The sequence below is a fragment of the Macaca fascicularis genome, chromosome 6 (genome assembly GCF_037993035.2).
Source record: "Macaca fascicularis isolate 582-1 chromosome 6, T2T-MFA8v1.1".
Classification (NCBI taxonomy): Eukaryota; Metazoa; Chordata; class Mammalia; order Primates; family Cercopithecidae; genus Macaca; species Macaca fascicularis.
Window position 1 is genome coordinate 184603839 of NC_088380.1, and position 16334 is coordinate 184620172.

At 49.7% G+C, this 16334-nt stretch overlaps 1 protein-coding gene across 1 annotated transcript in view; it reads left to right on the forward strand.

Moving 5' to 3' along the window:
* The window catches only part of LOC102139516 (uncharacterized), a 40448-nt gene that overhangs the window by 11386 nt on the left and 12728 nt on the right, over positions 1-16334 (forward strand). Inside the window, exons 3-10 of the mRNA XM_065547209.2 lie at positions 389-456; positions 909-933; positions 2738-2835; positions 3602-3626; positions 5499-5566; positions 6329-6353; positions 9514-9585; positions 11330-11379. Of these exons, the coding sequence (XP_065403281.2) occupies positions 389-456; positions 909-933; positions 2738-2835; positions 3602-3626; positions 5499-5566; positions 6329-6353; positions 9514-9585; positions 11330-11379 (431 nt within the window). The remainder of the gene's footprint in view (positions 1-388; positions 457-908; positions 934-2737; positions 2836-3601; positions 3627-5498; positions 5567-6328; positions 6354-9513; positions 9586-11329; positions 11380-16334) is intronic.

A 16334-nucleotide genomic window follows, 5' to 3' on the forward strand; every position in this document is an offset into this window, starting at 1 on the left:
CTGCACTCCAGCCTGGGTGACAGAGGGAGACTCTGTCACAAAACAAAACAAAACAAAACAAAACTTAGCTTTTAGCTCAGGTTTGAATAGAAGACTCCCTGAGACGCTGTTGAAACACAGCCACATTGTATGCTGTACCCTGTTTGAGATCAGCTTTCACACCGATGAGGGTGGCTTAGCTAGAGAACCAAGGCTCTGTCTCCCAGGGCCTTCCTGATGGTCTCCTTTGCCTTCCTTCTCCACTAAGGAGGACGGTCAGCAGCAGCTCAGCTCGTGCTGTTAACCCACCTTTTCCACACACGCCAGCCCCCCGTCCACAGCACCCAAGGCTGCCTGAGGGATCCTTCCGCAGCTCCCATGCGCTGACAGTGACTCTCGTGTTTCCTAGGTTTCAAGTTTCTTGCAGCAGAGCTTCCTAGCGAGAAGTCCACAGAGGAAGTCGTGGCCGTTGTCAATGTAAGATCTTTCATTGACTAAGATGGGAATTGTATTTCTCTTGGCTTCTTCCTATTTCATTTGAATTAAGATATGCAAACCTTACCATGGACATTATAGATAAGTTACAGAATTTCTTGGTGGGAAAATGTGAGAGTTCATGACCAGCTAGGTCATGATGGCACGCATAGATGACACCTTCAGTTACAAACTGTGTGCAGGTAACCTTTTCCTCAGGAGAAGTGCTTACTGTTTGAAAACAATGGTGGATTTACAACAAAAATCATATGAAAGTCTTAGACAGAACTCTTGTGCCTGCCTTTCCACAAGTGTCTTCTAGGCTTTATTTTGGGGCCATTGCATCAAACACTATTTCTCATCTGGTTTTCTAATGTCAGCCACTGAAGAAAAGACCTGTGCACACAGGACACAGCCTGGTCTGACACTCACGGTGTTTTCCTTTCTCTCTGCAGAGGGACTCAGCGCTTTGGGCAAGCGGTATGTATTCTGCGGGTCACCCATTTGCTAAGAAAATATCTTAGTGTTGAGAAAGGTGACGCTTTCCTCCCGGCTTTTGCTGGTTTGAGCTTCCTGCTGGAAATGAGGTTTGGGCGGTTTGGTGTAAAAAAATGAAGAGTTGAGTCAGCAACTGTGGCCATCCACGGTAGTTTCCAGAAGCAGTGATGTCATTTAAATAGGAATAGGGTGCATCGGGGTGGAGAGGTATGGAGAGTCCGTGTGGAGTGATGGTGAATGCCTTTGGGAGTGTGTGTGCATTTCTCTAGAAAGCATGTTCCCCTGTGCAAAGCACGCCCCAAGGATCAATGTTCTAGAAACAACATTCCATCCCCACATCAGTCAACACTTCATCCTTCACCACAGCTGTACCAGAAGGTTAGTTGAACATCCCCCGTCCTCAGATTGGAGATGGTGGAGAGATGAATTTCCCAAGCTCTCAATTCCCTGAATGGAAAAGGCAAATGTGAACTCAGGAAGGGGTGAAAGGGTGACGTGATGGGCTGCTGCTCCACAGTCCTCACATGGTCCTGGTATAACTCGTCACCACACCAGGGAGTTCCAGCATCTGTGTGTGCATGTGGAGGCACAACAGCCTAGAGAGATCCCAACACTGCCCAGCACTGTAAGATGTCCTCAGTGATGGTGAAAGGCAGGGTAGCAACACAGTGGAGTCTGGGGTGGTCCTTCATGTGAAACACACATAGGGGAGTCACAGGCTTTTGGCTGCAGTGGTGGTGTCATTTCTCAGCTGCTGTTCAAAAGCAGAGAATAATCAGGGATATGTCCTATTGTGTTTAAAGATATGATTGGACCCAATGGGGAGGCTCATGCCTATAATCCCAGCACTTTGGGAGGTTGAGGCAGGAGGATCACTTGAGCCCAGGAGTTTCAGATCAGCCTGGGCAACATAGTAAAACCACATCTCTACAAAAAACACAAAAATTAGCCGGGGGTGGTGACGTGCTCCTATAGTCCCAGTTTCTCAGGAGGCTGAGGCCAGAGGATTGCTTTAGCCTGGCAGGTGGAGTCTTCAGTGAGCCCTGATTGTGCCACTGCATCCCATCTGGGAAACAGAGTGAGATCCCGCCACAAAAAACCAAACCAAAATCATGATGACCACGAGCCTTAGAAATGCTCCAGCTTAGTGACACACACACCCAAGAAGTAGCGCCCAATATGGTGTCAAAAACAACTTGGGTGTCAGCCTGGTGCCCCCTCTTCCCTGCTGGAATCTCCAATAGCTGGGTTAGAGAGGGTCAGTGCCCCCACATGCTGCCCGCATGACAGGCTGTCCCAGTGTCAAAGCCAGTGTAAGTGTGAGCAGCAACAGACTCCACGGACACACACACGTATGGAAAAGAGAGAGTGGAAGGACAGATAGCAGGTGCTAAATAGGGGTTACCTTTAAATAGGAAGAAAACTGAGTATTTTCAAAGCTTTATTTCATTGCCTTCAAAAATGACGAGGAAATAATTAGAATATTTTGGTTACAATTAAGTCTTCTCTTTAAAGAAAGGTTGCTAGGTGGGATGATATTTACAGCAGCAGCACAGGTGGATTCTAGGGAGAAAATGACGTTGGAAGGATGCAGGAAGGGAGGGCAAGTAAGCTCGGGTCAGATGAGGAGGCGGGAGCCCTGAGAGGCTGCAGGGACACACAGCCTGCCCTGGGTGCTGTGCCCTGTTCGAGATGGGCTGTTTTACATTGATGAGGCGGCCTGAGGATCAAAAGCCTTCCCTGCTCCTCCCCTGCACCTCCTGATGGTCACTCTGTGTCCTCCTAGGTCCCATGGAGGGTCCCGTGGAAAAATTCATCTATGAATCAGATGAGGAGGCCCCACGACAGTGGCAGGTCAGGCCACCTGCTGTTGTCACAGAAAAAGTTAGTTTCTTAGCCTTATCTTCTTGAATTAAAATAAGATACGAGAATCTGGCCGTATATATCATAGGTGACTTACACAGTGTCCTGGTGGGGGGAATTCTGAGTGAGTCTGTTCCCCACTAAGGTTTGATTTAAGACGGCGGGAGAAAATGACAGCATCAGCCACGCACTGAGCGGCAGTGAGCTTTCTCCTCAGCAGCTTGATTTTCTCCTTGGGGCAAAATCACTTAATTGCCAAGGAACATGACCTTGAGAGGAAACATCCTCCAGGAGAAACTTTAGGCCGGGCGCGGTGGCTCCCGCCTGTAATCCCAGCACTTTGGGAGGCTGAGACGGGCGGATCATGAGGTCAGGAGATCGAGACCATCCTGGCTAACAGGGTGAAACCTCGTCTCTACTAAAAATACAAAAAATTAGCCGGGCATGGTGGTGGGCGCCTGTAGTCCCAGCTACTCGGGAGGCTGAGACAGGAGAATTGCTTGAATCCGGGAATTGGAGGTTGTGGAGAGCAGAGATCATGCCACCACACTCCAGCCTGGGCTACAGAGCAAGACTCCGTCTAAAAAAACAAAAACAAACAAACAAAAAAACCAAAACCCCCCTGAAACTTTAGCATGAGTCCATTTTTCCTGTCCTTCTTTTGGGTTCCCTTGACTTGATCACTGTTTTCCATCTGCTTTTCTACTGCCACCAAGTGAAGAACAGACCTGTGCACACGGGACTCAGGATGGTCTGAAACTCACAGTGTTTCTCTCTCTCAATGCAGGCCGGCGGACTGCCTGAAGAAAAAGGTGTGTGTGCTGGAATCACTCCTTTGCTAAGAAAAGATCACAGGGTTGCAAAAGGTGGCACTTGCTCGCCTGCTTTTGCTGGAGAGCCACTTTGGTTTGAGCTTCCTGAGAGAAATGAGGTTTGGACAGTTTGGTATAAAAAACACTGAGTCCAGTAGAGACCTGTGACCATCACTGGAGTCCGGGGAGGCAGGATTGTCATGTAGATGGAACAGTGTGTTGTGCCTCAGGGTCGGGAGGTACGGAGGAGAGAGTCATGTGGAGGGATTGGGAATGTCTTTGGGAGTGTGTGGGCATTTCCCCAGAAAGCATGTTCCCCTGTGCAGAGCACAACCCAAGGAGCAATGTTTCTAAGAAGTTGCATCACCACTGAACACTTCACATAAAGTAACGCATTCATCCTCCCCCACAGCTGTACCTGAAGGTAAATTTTATATCCTCATCCTCAGATAGAGACGGTGCAGAGATGAATTTCCCAGGCTCTCAATCTCCTAAATGGAAGAGGCGAATGTGAACTCAGCAATGGGAGGAGGATTGATGCAGTGGGTGACTATTGTGCATTCACCAGCCAGCCCTGGTATAACTCACCATTAGTCCAGGGAGTTCCGGCATCTGTGTGTGCATGTGGAAGGAGGAGAGCCTAGAGAGGTCCCAACACTGTCATTGTAGGCAGGTCTCGAAGGCTGCCTAACCCAGGGTAGCAGTAGGTACATTTTACACTGGACTTTGGTGTGGTCATTAGTGTGAAACACACAGAGCGAGCTCACAGGCTTCTGGCAGTAGTGGTGGGGTCATTTCTCAGCTCGTGGTCAAAAGCAGGGAATACTCAGGAACATGCTCTATTGTATTTAATAACATGATTATCACAAGCCTTAGAAACGCTCCAGTTGGCCAGGAACAGTGGCTCACGCCTGTAATCCTAGTAGTTTGAGAGGCTGAGACAAGTGGATCGCTTGAGTCCAGTTGGAGATCAGCCTAGGCAACATGATGAAACCGTGTATCTGCTAAAAATACAAAAGATTGCCTGGGCATGGTTGCATACCTATAGTCCCAGCTACCTGGAATGCTCAGTTGGGAGGATCACTTGATCCCAGGAAGCAGAGGTTCCAGTGAACAGAGATCATGCCCCTACACTCCAGCTTGGGTTACAGAGAGCCTCTATAAAAAAAAAAAGAAAAAGAAAAAAAGAAAAAAAAATGCTTCAGCTGAGTAGTAAACACAATGGAGACACAGCGCCAAATGTGGTCTCCAGACACAACTTGGGTGTTGGCCTCCCACCGTCTCCCCTGCCGTCGTCCCGGCACAGCTGGGTTGGAGATGGTCAGTGCTGCCACCTGCTGCCCCCATGACGTGCTGTCCCAGTGTCACAGCCAGTGTGCGTGTGAGCAGCAGGGGACCCCGACACACAGACATCGCATTGAGAAGGCTGAGTGCAAGGACGGACAGCACTTGCTAAGTGGGGTTATCTTTAAATAGAATATAATTGAGTATTTTCAAAGCTTTGTTTTATTGTCTTTAACACAAAAGATTGGTGAATGTATAGAATATTGGGGCTAGAATGAAGTCTCTCAGAACAAAGGCTGCTTTTTACCAAGTGTAAATATTCTAGAATGACTGATATATACAGAAGCACCACAGGTGGGTTCTAGGGAGGAAATGACGTTGGAAGGACTCAGGAAGGGAGGGCAAGTGAGCTCAGGTCCGATTAGGAGGCAGGAGCCCTGAGAGGCTGCAGGGACGCACAGCCTGCCCTGGGTGCTGTGTCCTGTTCGATATGGGTTATTTCACATTGATGAGGTGGCCTGGGGCTACAGAGCCATTTTTCCCTGCTCCTGCCTCGCACCCGCTGACCGTCACTCTTTGTCCTCCTAGGTTGCAAGGAGGAGTCCCTGGAAGACAGCAACAAAGGCTCAGCTGAGGACGTTCCCCAGCATTTGAAGGTCAGGCCACCTGCTTTTGTCAATGAAAAAGTTACTTTCTTTCTTTTTTTTTTTTTTGAGACGGAGTCTCCCTCTGTAGCCCAGGCTGGAGTGCAGTGGCGCGATCTCGGCTCACTGCAAGCTCCGCCTCCCGGGTTCCTGCCCTTCTCCTGCCTCAGCCTCCCGAGTAGCTGGGACTACCGGTGCTGCCACCTCGCCCGGCTAATTTTTTGTATTTTTTTTTTTAGTACAGACAGGGTTTCACCGTGGTCTCGATCTCCCGACTTTGTGATCCGCCCGCCTCGGCCTCCCAAAGTGCTGGGATTACAGGCATGAGCCACCGTGCCCGGCCGAAAAAGTTACTTTCTTAGCTTTATTTTCTTGAATTAAAATAAGATACGAGAATCTGACCGTATGTATCGTAGGTGACTTACACAGTGTCCTCGGTAGGGAGAATTTAGAGTGAGACTCTGTTCCCCACTGAGGTTTGATTTAAGATGGCAGGAGAAAATGACAGCGTCAGCCACTGTCTGAGTGGCAGTGAGCTTTTTCCTTAGCAGCTTGATTCTCTCTTTGGAACAAAATTACTTAATTGCCAAGCAACATGGAGTTAGAGGAAACAGCTTACGTTTTTAGCATGATTCGGTTGGTCCTGTTCTTATTTTGGGTTCCTTTGACTGTTTCCCGTCTGCTTTTCTAATGTCACCAAGTGAACGAGACATCTGTGCACACAGGACACAGCATGGTCTGATGCTCATAGCAATGTGTTTTCTGTTATTACAGGTTACCTGCGCAGACCAGGAGAATGGTATGTACTGGGGAATGTCTCCCGTGTGGACGAATATTTCAGATGATAGGAATGTGGCACTGCCTCACTGGCTTTTTCATAGACAGACAGCCTGAGTGTGAATGGGGGAAATGGGTTTTTCAGATAAGGGGCGATGGCCACACTCTTCAGTCCCTGGGAGCAGCTCTGTTTTCTGTCGGTGGGATGGGGTTGGTTGTGTGCACGTGTCTGGCGTGTGTCTGTGTGAATACATACGGTGTGATGCTCAGTGTGCCTGGGTGTGTGTCGGGGGATGCCTGATGATATGCATAGGTAATTATCACTGAAAGCGTCATCTTACAAAGAATGCAGTTTACCGCATGCAAAGGATACGTTAGTTAACCTAAAGGAAATCCTGTCAACACCCATGCAAATGTTCACTGGGTACTAATAGAACAAAAATGTTTTCAGTATCTCTGCTAATTGTTTTTTTTTTTTTCATTGGGAATTTCTTTCTAAACCTCAGTTTCTAATAAATCTCACCTGGTAACAGGCCTTCCTATTTCCTCCTGGCATTGGAGTGGTCATGACATCTCACTGTTGCCACTTCCCTCCTTCAAAAGCCTTTTCTACTAAAGCCTTCAGAATTGATCCTCCACGATCCATCTTTAGCAGGGAGTGGATCAGGGCTCCTTCCTGTGCAGGGAGACCCTGGGGCAGCCCCATGCCACAGCCAGTTTTGGTAGGAGACTGAGAAAAGAGGAGCCTGAAGGCAGGGTTGGGGTGAATTCATCCGACTCTCTGTTGCGGCCTCATATTGACCATCAGATAATGTGACCCAGAATAGATAATGTAGAGGCTCAGCCTGCAGCACTAGTCATGGTTTCTGTGTGTTCAGCTCAGGAAACACAGCAACAGGACAAGAGAACCAAGGGGTTTGCCTGAGGGTCTGAGAGGCAGGGTGAGCCCTTGCCTTCCTCCTAGCAGGATGGAGGGTGGCTCGTGACTTGCAGGTGGGGAAAGACAAACAGCTGTGGGACAGCAGAGGCTCCGTGATGCTCCCGTTGCCTCCACTGTTGACAAAGGTTCTTCTTTGCCTCTGAAGGCCTGTGCAAAAAACAAGTCAAGGTGGTTGGTTTCAGTCCATATGGATCTAAAATGAGCCAACTCTGGTTTGAGTTTCTTTGGAGTGTGCGTTTGGTAGAAACTTCTTATATGTCATTTGGATTGCTGCGTAGGTGACAGTGTTTTTCCTACTTTTCAATAGAATGAGGCTGTGTGATTTTAAAATGTCCCTTGTTTGCCCCAGAAAGGGGCAACAGGGCAACAGGGCAAGGGAAACACAGCAACAGGGGCAAGGGAACCAAGGGGTTTGCCCGTGGGTCTGAGAGGCAGGGTGAGCCCTTGCCTTCCTCCTAGCAGGATGTAGGGTGGCTCACGCATTGCAAGGCGGGGAAAGACGCACTCAGCTGTAGGACAGCAGAGGTTTCATGATGTCCTCGTTGAACCCACGCTTGATAAAGGTTCTTGTTTGCTTCCGAAGGGTTGTGCAAAAGCAAGTCAAGGTGGTTTGCTCTGTGGGTGATGGCATTTTCCCCACTTCTCAACACAGTGAGGCTGCACGATTTTAAAATGTCCCTTACGTGTCCCAGAACCTATGTCCTCATAACGGAATTCCCCTAGTCATCTTAATTTCCAGATCAGTTTGTCTGGGGCACTGAGGGGACCTACTGTGGTGTTTGATTAAAGGTACAAATCAATGTTACCAATACTGAGGTTCTAAGAATGTATGGCCGACTGCCCAGTGGGCTCCATGAGAGAGAGAGCAGGGCACAGCCTCAGCCTGGGCCTGAAAAGGAACATGATTTTGTGCGGGAGAAGGAAGGCATGAGGGGAAGCCAAGTTTGGAAGTTTAGGAGAGTCAGTGAATGTTATGCCCTGGGTCCAGGCAGGATGTTCAGACCCCATCCGAGGGGAAGGAGCAGAGCCTGGACTTTGTGGCCGGTCTGAGCACTGCCTGGCAGTCTACCTAGGCATCCAGCGAGAGGAACATTTTTTTCCCCATGTCTTCTTTATCTCTCTGTCTGTTGGTGGTAATGACACCGTGTGACTCTTTTGTATAACCCCTAAGACATCATTTTGAGAGTTTCTCTGAGATTGTCTTGAAATCCCCATTCCTAAAGTCTGTATTTTCTCTCTCCTGGCTGGAGGAATCCTGACCATGACTGGTCACTGGGAGCGCAGGGACTGTGTCCGTCTCATTCCTTCTCATCTCAGAGCTCAGCCCTGAGCACCTTTTCTGGGCTGCAGTGGTGTTCTAATGCAAACAGCCCTGTGCCGAGATCCAGCTCACGTGTGAAAAGCTCTCCCGCTCACGCCGTGCAGTCTGTTGAGCCCCACATGAACCCAGGGGTCTGAATGGGGTCCCATCCAGGGTAGGTGTCCCCGCTTGCCTCCTGCGCTCCTGTCTGGACAGTGTTTGCAGAGGATGCTCATTCTCTGTCACAAGCGTGCCCCTGCCGAGGAGCCCTCTGGACCAGGCTGCTGTCCTCCATGTGTTAGCACCCCCGGGCCTCACAGGGCCTGCTTCTTGTGCATGTGCCCGGGAAGCACCCATCCTTGGATGCCCAGATCACAGCAGCAAGGTACTCTGCCAGGAAGCTCCAGGGGAGGGGAGCCGTGCCTTTCTCATCTTAGCTCTTTAAACCTGTGCATTTTAGTGTGGGCCTCAGTAGCATCTATGCTTATTTATATTTAAATAAATTTCAAGAAATAAAATTAAAAATTCAGAACCTCCTCTCAGGAGCCATGCTTCGAGTACCCGGTATCCCAAAGCTTAAACTGCGGAGAGCACTGCCATCCTCCCAGAATGCTCTGGGCCAGCTGCCCTGAAGCTGATCCAGGTTCTGTTGACTGCACTCTGCTAAATCAACACGTGTGCATCTATGCTGGAAATTCAGGGTTCTCAGAGTGGAGCTGAGAGCCATAATGGGCCAGTGGAGTTGAAGGGGTGAAGGGGGATTCTTCAGGTTTTCCGTCTCACCTGAAGGCTCACAGCTGAGTCCACAGAGCCCAAGGAGAGTCTGAGATCACAGAGGATGGAGCAGGGCACCTGGTGTCATCCACTGTGGCTGTGCGTGGAGTAGAAGTGCTGGGTGAGTCACTCTGACGTCACCCTTCTCTGATGTTTATGTCTCTATAGGAAGCTATAAGGACAGCAACTTTTCTGAAACCCATCATGACAAAGACTCTGCAAGTGGTGGAGATGCTTCAGGTGGGGCCCGTGGCACAGGGTTCTTGGGGACAGCTGGGTTACACCTGGGCTTTGGAGCCTCGGCTGGGAGCTGTGAAGTCAGCAAATATAAAAGGAAACGGGTGGAGAGGTGCAGTTTGTTCTTTCTGCATCTGAATGAGAAAGTGGTAGGAGTTTTGTTTTTATGGGCATCATGTGTGCTCTGCTCGTCCCCATGATTCCTTCTCTGGTGTACAAGATGACCTTTTCCAGAAGGCCAGATCTCTCCTGCCAGTGCCACAGCAAACACCAAAGCCCTGGGTTTTGGGGGTGGGTGGGGGCGGCAGTGTCCTTTGTGAATGGAGAAGAGATGAGTATGCGGGTGTGGCATTGAGTGCTGTGTGGGGAGTGGGGTGGGACGCAGCCCCTCACAGATGCTATGTGGCCCTGGACACAAAGTCCTTTATGTGTGTGCCAGGAGGTGGCAGGAGTCCATCCTCATCCTCTGCACTCTCGGGACCTGCAGCAGCACCTTCCTGACCAGCCCTCACCGTCTGCTCCTGGTCGCAGCGCCCTCCGAGTCTCCTGAGGCAGAGAATCCTCCTCTGGGATTACTCAGTGTGCCCCGATCCTAAAGACCCGAGGGGAGAAACCCATGCCTGAGCAGGATTCTGGCCTCCACTTCTCACCCAGTCCCAAATTGTTGGGCTAGGAATGGAAACTGAATTGGCTTTAATTTGAGAATTCAGTGTCCAGCTGTCACCGAGGCCCTCCGTGGCTGGCAGGAATCCTAGGGTGTGTGTGGAGCGGCTGCTGTGTTGCTGTAGGCAGTGGCTCTTACCCTCCTTAGGACCTGGTTGCTGGATCTGCCAGGCCCAGGATGGAGCCGCTGGGCACCTGGCACAGGGATCACTTGTCTTGTCACACCCTCCGCTGTGGCCCAACAGCCTTGTCCCACTCCCCACGCTGCCGTCAGGCCCAGCTTGTTCCCTGTGTCAGGCTGGCCAGGTGCCCTCCCACCCAGTCCTCCCACAGCTCAGCCAAACCCTGGCAGGACCCCTTCATTCATGTGCTGACAACGTGACCTCACCTGCGCGTTCAGGCCATGGGACAAGGGGCTTTCTCTAGAGTCCCATTACAGTGTTTCTACGCTTTCAGAAGCTTGTGGGATTCATGTGAGGGTGGAGTATTTTCCAGGTCCCTAAGGCCATCCCAGGCATACATCCCAGTCACTCAATCCGTGACACCCATTGTCTTTGCCTCCCACAGGCCCCAACTCAGACCCAGGTCTGTGGCAGGTGCTGCCGACCTCGGGTGTGATCCACGGGTTTATGGAGGGCCTGGGAGTGCAGCGCTGCCCTTCCCTCCTGTGTTTTTATGTTGGAGAGCAGCGGGAGTGGTGGTTGACAGGGAGAAGGGACGAGATTCATCAGAAGAGCAGAAACAGGCCCTAGAGGAGGAGGAGGGAGGGGATCGCATGGCGTGCACAATGCCCTGCAGAAGGTGGCTGCCTTTTGGAGGAACAGGGATGACACGACCTTCCCTGCCTGGGCACAGTTCCGGAGTGTGAGGGCTGGGAAAGCGTGTGGGAAGTCAGAAGCTCCTCCCTCACTGCAGAGAGGAAGTGATCCAGGCTGCGGAGAAGGCTTGAGATAAGCACACCTGAGCCTGTGGGGTTGGCTCCCCAGCCTGAGGACACCAGAGCCCGAGTGCCCCCTCCACTCTAACTATCCCCTTTTCTTCCCATGGCCACCCTGTCACCGCTGCTCCTCCGGACACCCTGAAGCTTCTGGAGCAGATACGGAAGAGCCCAAGTGTGCAGACGGCCGTCAGCATGTAATTGATTTCCTTCCTCCTCTCTCTCAGCCTCTGACTCATGAGCTCCTCCTCTAGCTCTGGCTCTCTCCCTCTTCTGCTCTCTTATCATCATCCTCCTGAAGGACCTGGTCTTGTCGTGACAGTCGATGTCCTGGTCTTCAGTGTCTATAAAGTCCCTCTGCAGCCCTCCTGCCCACTGCCTTGGCATTGCCTCGATTCCTGGTCCCCAGGCTGTAGCGTTGAATCCTGTTGAGCAACCCCACAGGGTTTAGGCGGGGAGCCCGGCTGAGGTCAGAAGAGTTGGCCCCACCCTGCAGGAAGGGTTCCCAGTGACATCTGGGTCTGCTCTGGCCGCCCCCCTCCCCCGCCCGGGGGCTTTTGCTGCACTGGGGTCTCTGGACATGCGCAGTTGTTTTCTTCCTCCCAGATACCAACAAGTCCTCTCCCGGAACCTGAAGAAAAAGCAATAGAGACAAACCCTGAACAGGCAGAAGAAATGTGAGTGTGCAGGGGCGGCATGACCAGGGGAAGGCAGACAATGCCTGTGTGCCCATGGCTGCCCTCACTCTCTTGTGCCCTCAGAAAACCTAGTGAGCTCGAGGAGGATGAGGATGCTGAAGAGCCTGACCTGACCTGTTGTGACCTTTGTATTTGATGGTGGAAATCCCTAAAGGCAAGTGAAGGATGCCCTGAGAACATCCTCCAGGGAACAGACACCCTCTCCATAGCAGCCCCTGAGCCCACTAGGCTGAGCCCTCCATAGGCTGCTTTAATGAGGGAGGGGCTGAGGTGCTGGTCAGGCTACCACATGCAGGATTCTGAGGGCCATGCACTACGTTCTTGTCTGCAGTGCCACTTAAGCTCATTTGAGGGGACCCAGCCCTGCCCTCCATGTCCCCAGAAGACAACGGGGAGGGAGCATCACCGGTTCAGCATGAGCAGCCACTGGGGTTGATCATGAATCCCCCTGTTTCATGCCTCCTGGGAAAGGTGTGAGAGGGAGAGAGGCAGCCCCAGGTTTCTTGCCACACAAGCAGCCCACCCAGCCCAGCATTGTACACCTGCGGGCACTCAGTAGGGCCTGGCATCAAGAAGGGGAAGGGCCAGGATCCAAGACTCGCTGGGATGTGCCCAGTCCCAGGGACCCTTCAGTCTCCGTGGAGCCCTTGGTGCCTGGGGTGGCCTCATGGCCCTATTTCTCAAGATGAGGTTGGAGGTTTCTGTGTGTGGAGAACACTGGTTTGGGCATCAGTGGTTCTGTGTCTGTGTCAGATGCCAACAAAGAAACCCTTGATATACATATTGTAACAGGACTAGCCGCTGACAAAACTCCCTAGACACGGGATTAAAGAAGGAAGAAGTTTATTTGGCCGGGAGCATCAGCCGACTTGCGTCTTAAAAGCAGAGATCCCTGAAAAAGAAATTCTTGGCCCTTTTAAGGGCTTAAAACTTTAAGAGGTCCATGTGAAAGGGTCGTGATAGATGGAGCAAGCGTGGGGAACGTGACTGGGGGCTACATGCATCAGCTAACAGAACAAAACGTTTTACAGTGTTTCTTCATACAATGTCTGGAATTTACAGATGACACAAGTAGTTTTGGTCAGGGGTTAATACTATTATTATTATTTTAACCACCAGGGCCTGGTGGTGGCGTCAAGGTCGTCTAACTATTTATCTTACTTCTGTTTCTTTCCAACGTTTTGCTTTCTCCTTTTTCTCCTGTCTTATAAACGAGGGAAAAGGGGAGGTGGGGGAGAAATTGGGAAGGACAGGCGGAGAAGTGGTGGTCTCATTCCAATATGAATGTGTGTTTTTTTGTGTATTTTATATATATGTGGGTATATGTACGTATATGTATACACACACCCTGTTCTTCACTCTTTAAAACAGTGGTTTCTGTAATGCTTTTATGCTGGAATGTATTAAGTGAAATGTATGTTTTACCAAAGCATTAATGATTTTTAAAATGAAAATGCATAGACAGGGTTGGTGGGGATATTGGAAGGATCACGTCTTATTGGGCGATAACAATGACATGCTTCAGGAAGCGGCACACATTCAACGTGCAGCTCTTCTGTCTGGATGGCATGGAGGGTCTGGGTGGAGGGGCAGGTCACCACCCCACCCTGTGTCATCAGACCTCCTGCTCCTCCCAGGGCCTGGGGGCATGAGACTCTGCCTGTTGATCCTTGAACCTCCCCCCTCCCTCTTTGTGTTTCAGTATCTGGAGGTCCAGCCCCCTGAAGGCACCCATGTGCATGCCTGGGCTCAGTGCCTCCTGCAGGACATTTATAGACACTCTGGGCACAGACAATCCCCTCAGCAGAGAGCAGCACACAGGCCTCGGTGCCCTGTGGATAGACTCTGGGGAGGCCAGGGGCCAAAGGCCACCTTCCAGGGCCAGAGGAGCCCTCTGAGACCTGCACACCCACCCCAAGGAGCCCCCCTCCCTCCACCTCTGTGCCCCCGCAGTGACCCTCGAACCTCTGTCTGTGAACCTCCGGAAAGGCCGAACCTCGGTAGATTTCCCTGGCCCATCAGCCCTCTGGATCATGCGAGTATTGGGGATAAACCTTCCTCTGCAGTTTAATATACTTTAATTTAAAAAAAATTCTTACATTAACCTGTTTATTTTTAAGACACAAGCTGTCATTGCATCATCATAGTCTCCATGTTTTGCTCAAGTAATTTTTCAATTGTTTTATTAATTTTTTTGGATCTTTGGCCACTCGTTTTGGAGTTTTTGTCATTTTGACGGATGTTCTTTTATGCGTTGCATCGTTTTCTTAATGACGTTTCTTAATGACTTTTACCTTAGTTTTTAAGAAATCCATAGTACAGTAAGTTACATTCAGACATAGTATTTTTTATGTTTTTTAATAGTTTATATTCTGTGCATATTTTCACATATAGAACTAGTAATGGCTGGGCACGGTGGCTCCGGCGCTGGCTTGTAATCCCAGCACTTAGATTGTTAGTGCTTGATGCTGGAAAACATTTTGAAGACAAGACTCCAAACAGTGACGTAGGCCACACTAGCTGATTAGAAAATGAGAAACTTGCATTATCAACAGGCTTGGAAGATTCTTGTGGTCCTGTGGTCACCCGCATTTCCCTGGTCTTCACCTTGCCACTCCGTTTTATTCTCGTTTTCTGTTGCAGTAGCTATAATGCCACAACGTTTTGGTTTTTTCCCCCTTTTCTTCCTTCCTGTGGACACTCAAATGACCACTCCTATTAAGTGATGGAATTCCAGAATTTTTTTCTGTGTATTAAACCTGATACAGTTTCACTCAGTTTATCATCGTTAGGGTGCAAAGTAGTCACCTAGAGGTGCCACTCAGTATATAGCCCTGTGTTTAGAAATTTAGGGAGCCGTGAAGTATTTCGCCTCTGCTCTCTGAGACTTCAGCCAGGTGCAAAGAGCAGATACAGAGCTGAATGTGAGGTTGGGTGACTTACATCCAGCAGTACCAGAACGTGCCTGGAATCATGGGGGTGAGAAATTAACTCTGATTGAGGCAGGTATCTCTGATGCTTTCCGGAAGGAGGATGGGGTCTGTGCCAGGGCTTGGATGTGGGAGGAGGAGGAGGAGCTGACAGGAAGCAGCAGTGGCCTCAGCAACGGCACTGTTGTGAGGAACATGGGCTGTGTTTGGGGGACAGCCAGGGTTTTTTTGTGGCAGGTTTACAGCACCTGTAGGAGGCTGCACTGGTAAATAAGCCCAGAAAAGTAGGCTGGGGCCAAATTATGCAGGACGTTGAAGGTCAGTCTGTTGAGTCGAGTGGGATAAATAGAAACTATAAGTAGCATCAAATCCACTGAGGACAGGTTTTGCTGCCAAAGGATTTTTCAGACTTTGCTGGATTGTGTAATTGTGGATAAAGAATTACTGACCCGAATGTATTTGATCTTTGATTGTTTTAGTATGCTAGATTCTTGGAGGTGAAATTGCTAAGTCAAGGTGATGAGTGTTGTTGAGACTTAATTGCAAAATTAACCTCTAAAAAGGCAGTGCCGCTTAGAAGACCATGACTGATTGAGAGTTCTTGTTTTATCCTGACCTTGCAGAGCTGGGTGTCACAACATCGAAAACCCCTGCAGTGTCCTCTTTCTCTCCCTCCCACCCCCCTGCTCTCCCTCCCTCCCTCTCTCCCTCCCACTCTCTCTTTCTTGGTTCTTCCCTTTCTTCCTTTTACTTATCCTATGATAGGCTCTCATTTTCTGAAGAACCTGCTGCTCTCTTCCCATTTATTTATGATGCCACATTTATCACACTTTTTTTTTTTTTTTTGAGACAGAGTCTCACTTTGTCATTGAGGCTGGAGTGCAGTGGCGTGATCTCGGCTCACTGCCACCTCTGCCTCCCGGGTTCAAGCGATTTTCCTGCTTCAGCCTCCTGGGTAGCTGGGATTACAGGCATATGCCACCACGCCTGGCTCTCTCTCTATATATATAATATAGTTTTTATATTTTTAGTAGAGACAGGGTTTTACCACGTTGGCCGGGCTGGTCTTGAACTCCTGACCTCAGGTGATGCACCCACCTCGGCTTCCCAAAGTGTTGGGATTACAGGCGTGAGCCACTGTGCCCAGCCGCATCCTAAGTTTTGATAACATGCCAGGATCTTTCTTTCCTGTCCTCTCAAAGAGGTTAAATACTATTTTCATAATGAGTTATAATTGAGAAGTTTTCTCATGTCAAATATAAAAACAAAATCATATAGTTCTTTGACTCACTTATGTCTTACCAGCTGTTTTTATTACAAATTGTTGTTTAGTAAACACTTTAAAGTATGTCCTAAATTTTCCTAAGTTTTATTAATAGATGATGATATTGATGATGAAATGTTTGATGATGACCATTTAAAGGCTTATTTTGAACAACTGGCATTTCCAGGAGTGATGGAATTAAACATATGAAGATCTAGAAGGACTGGAGCCTCCAGAAAAAGATTGGACATTACCTGCAA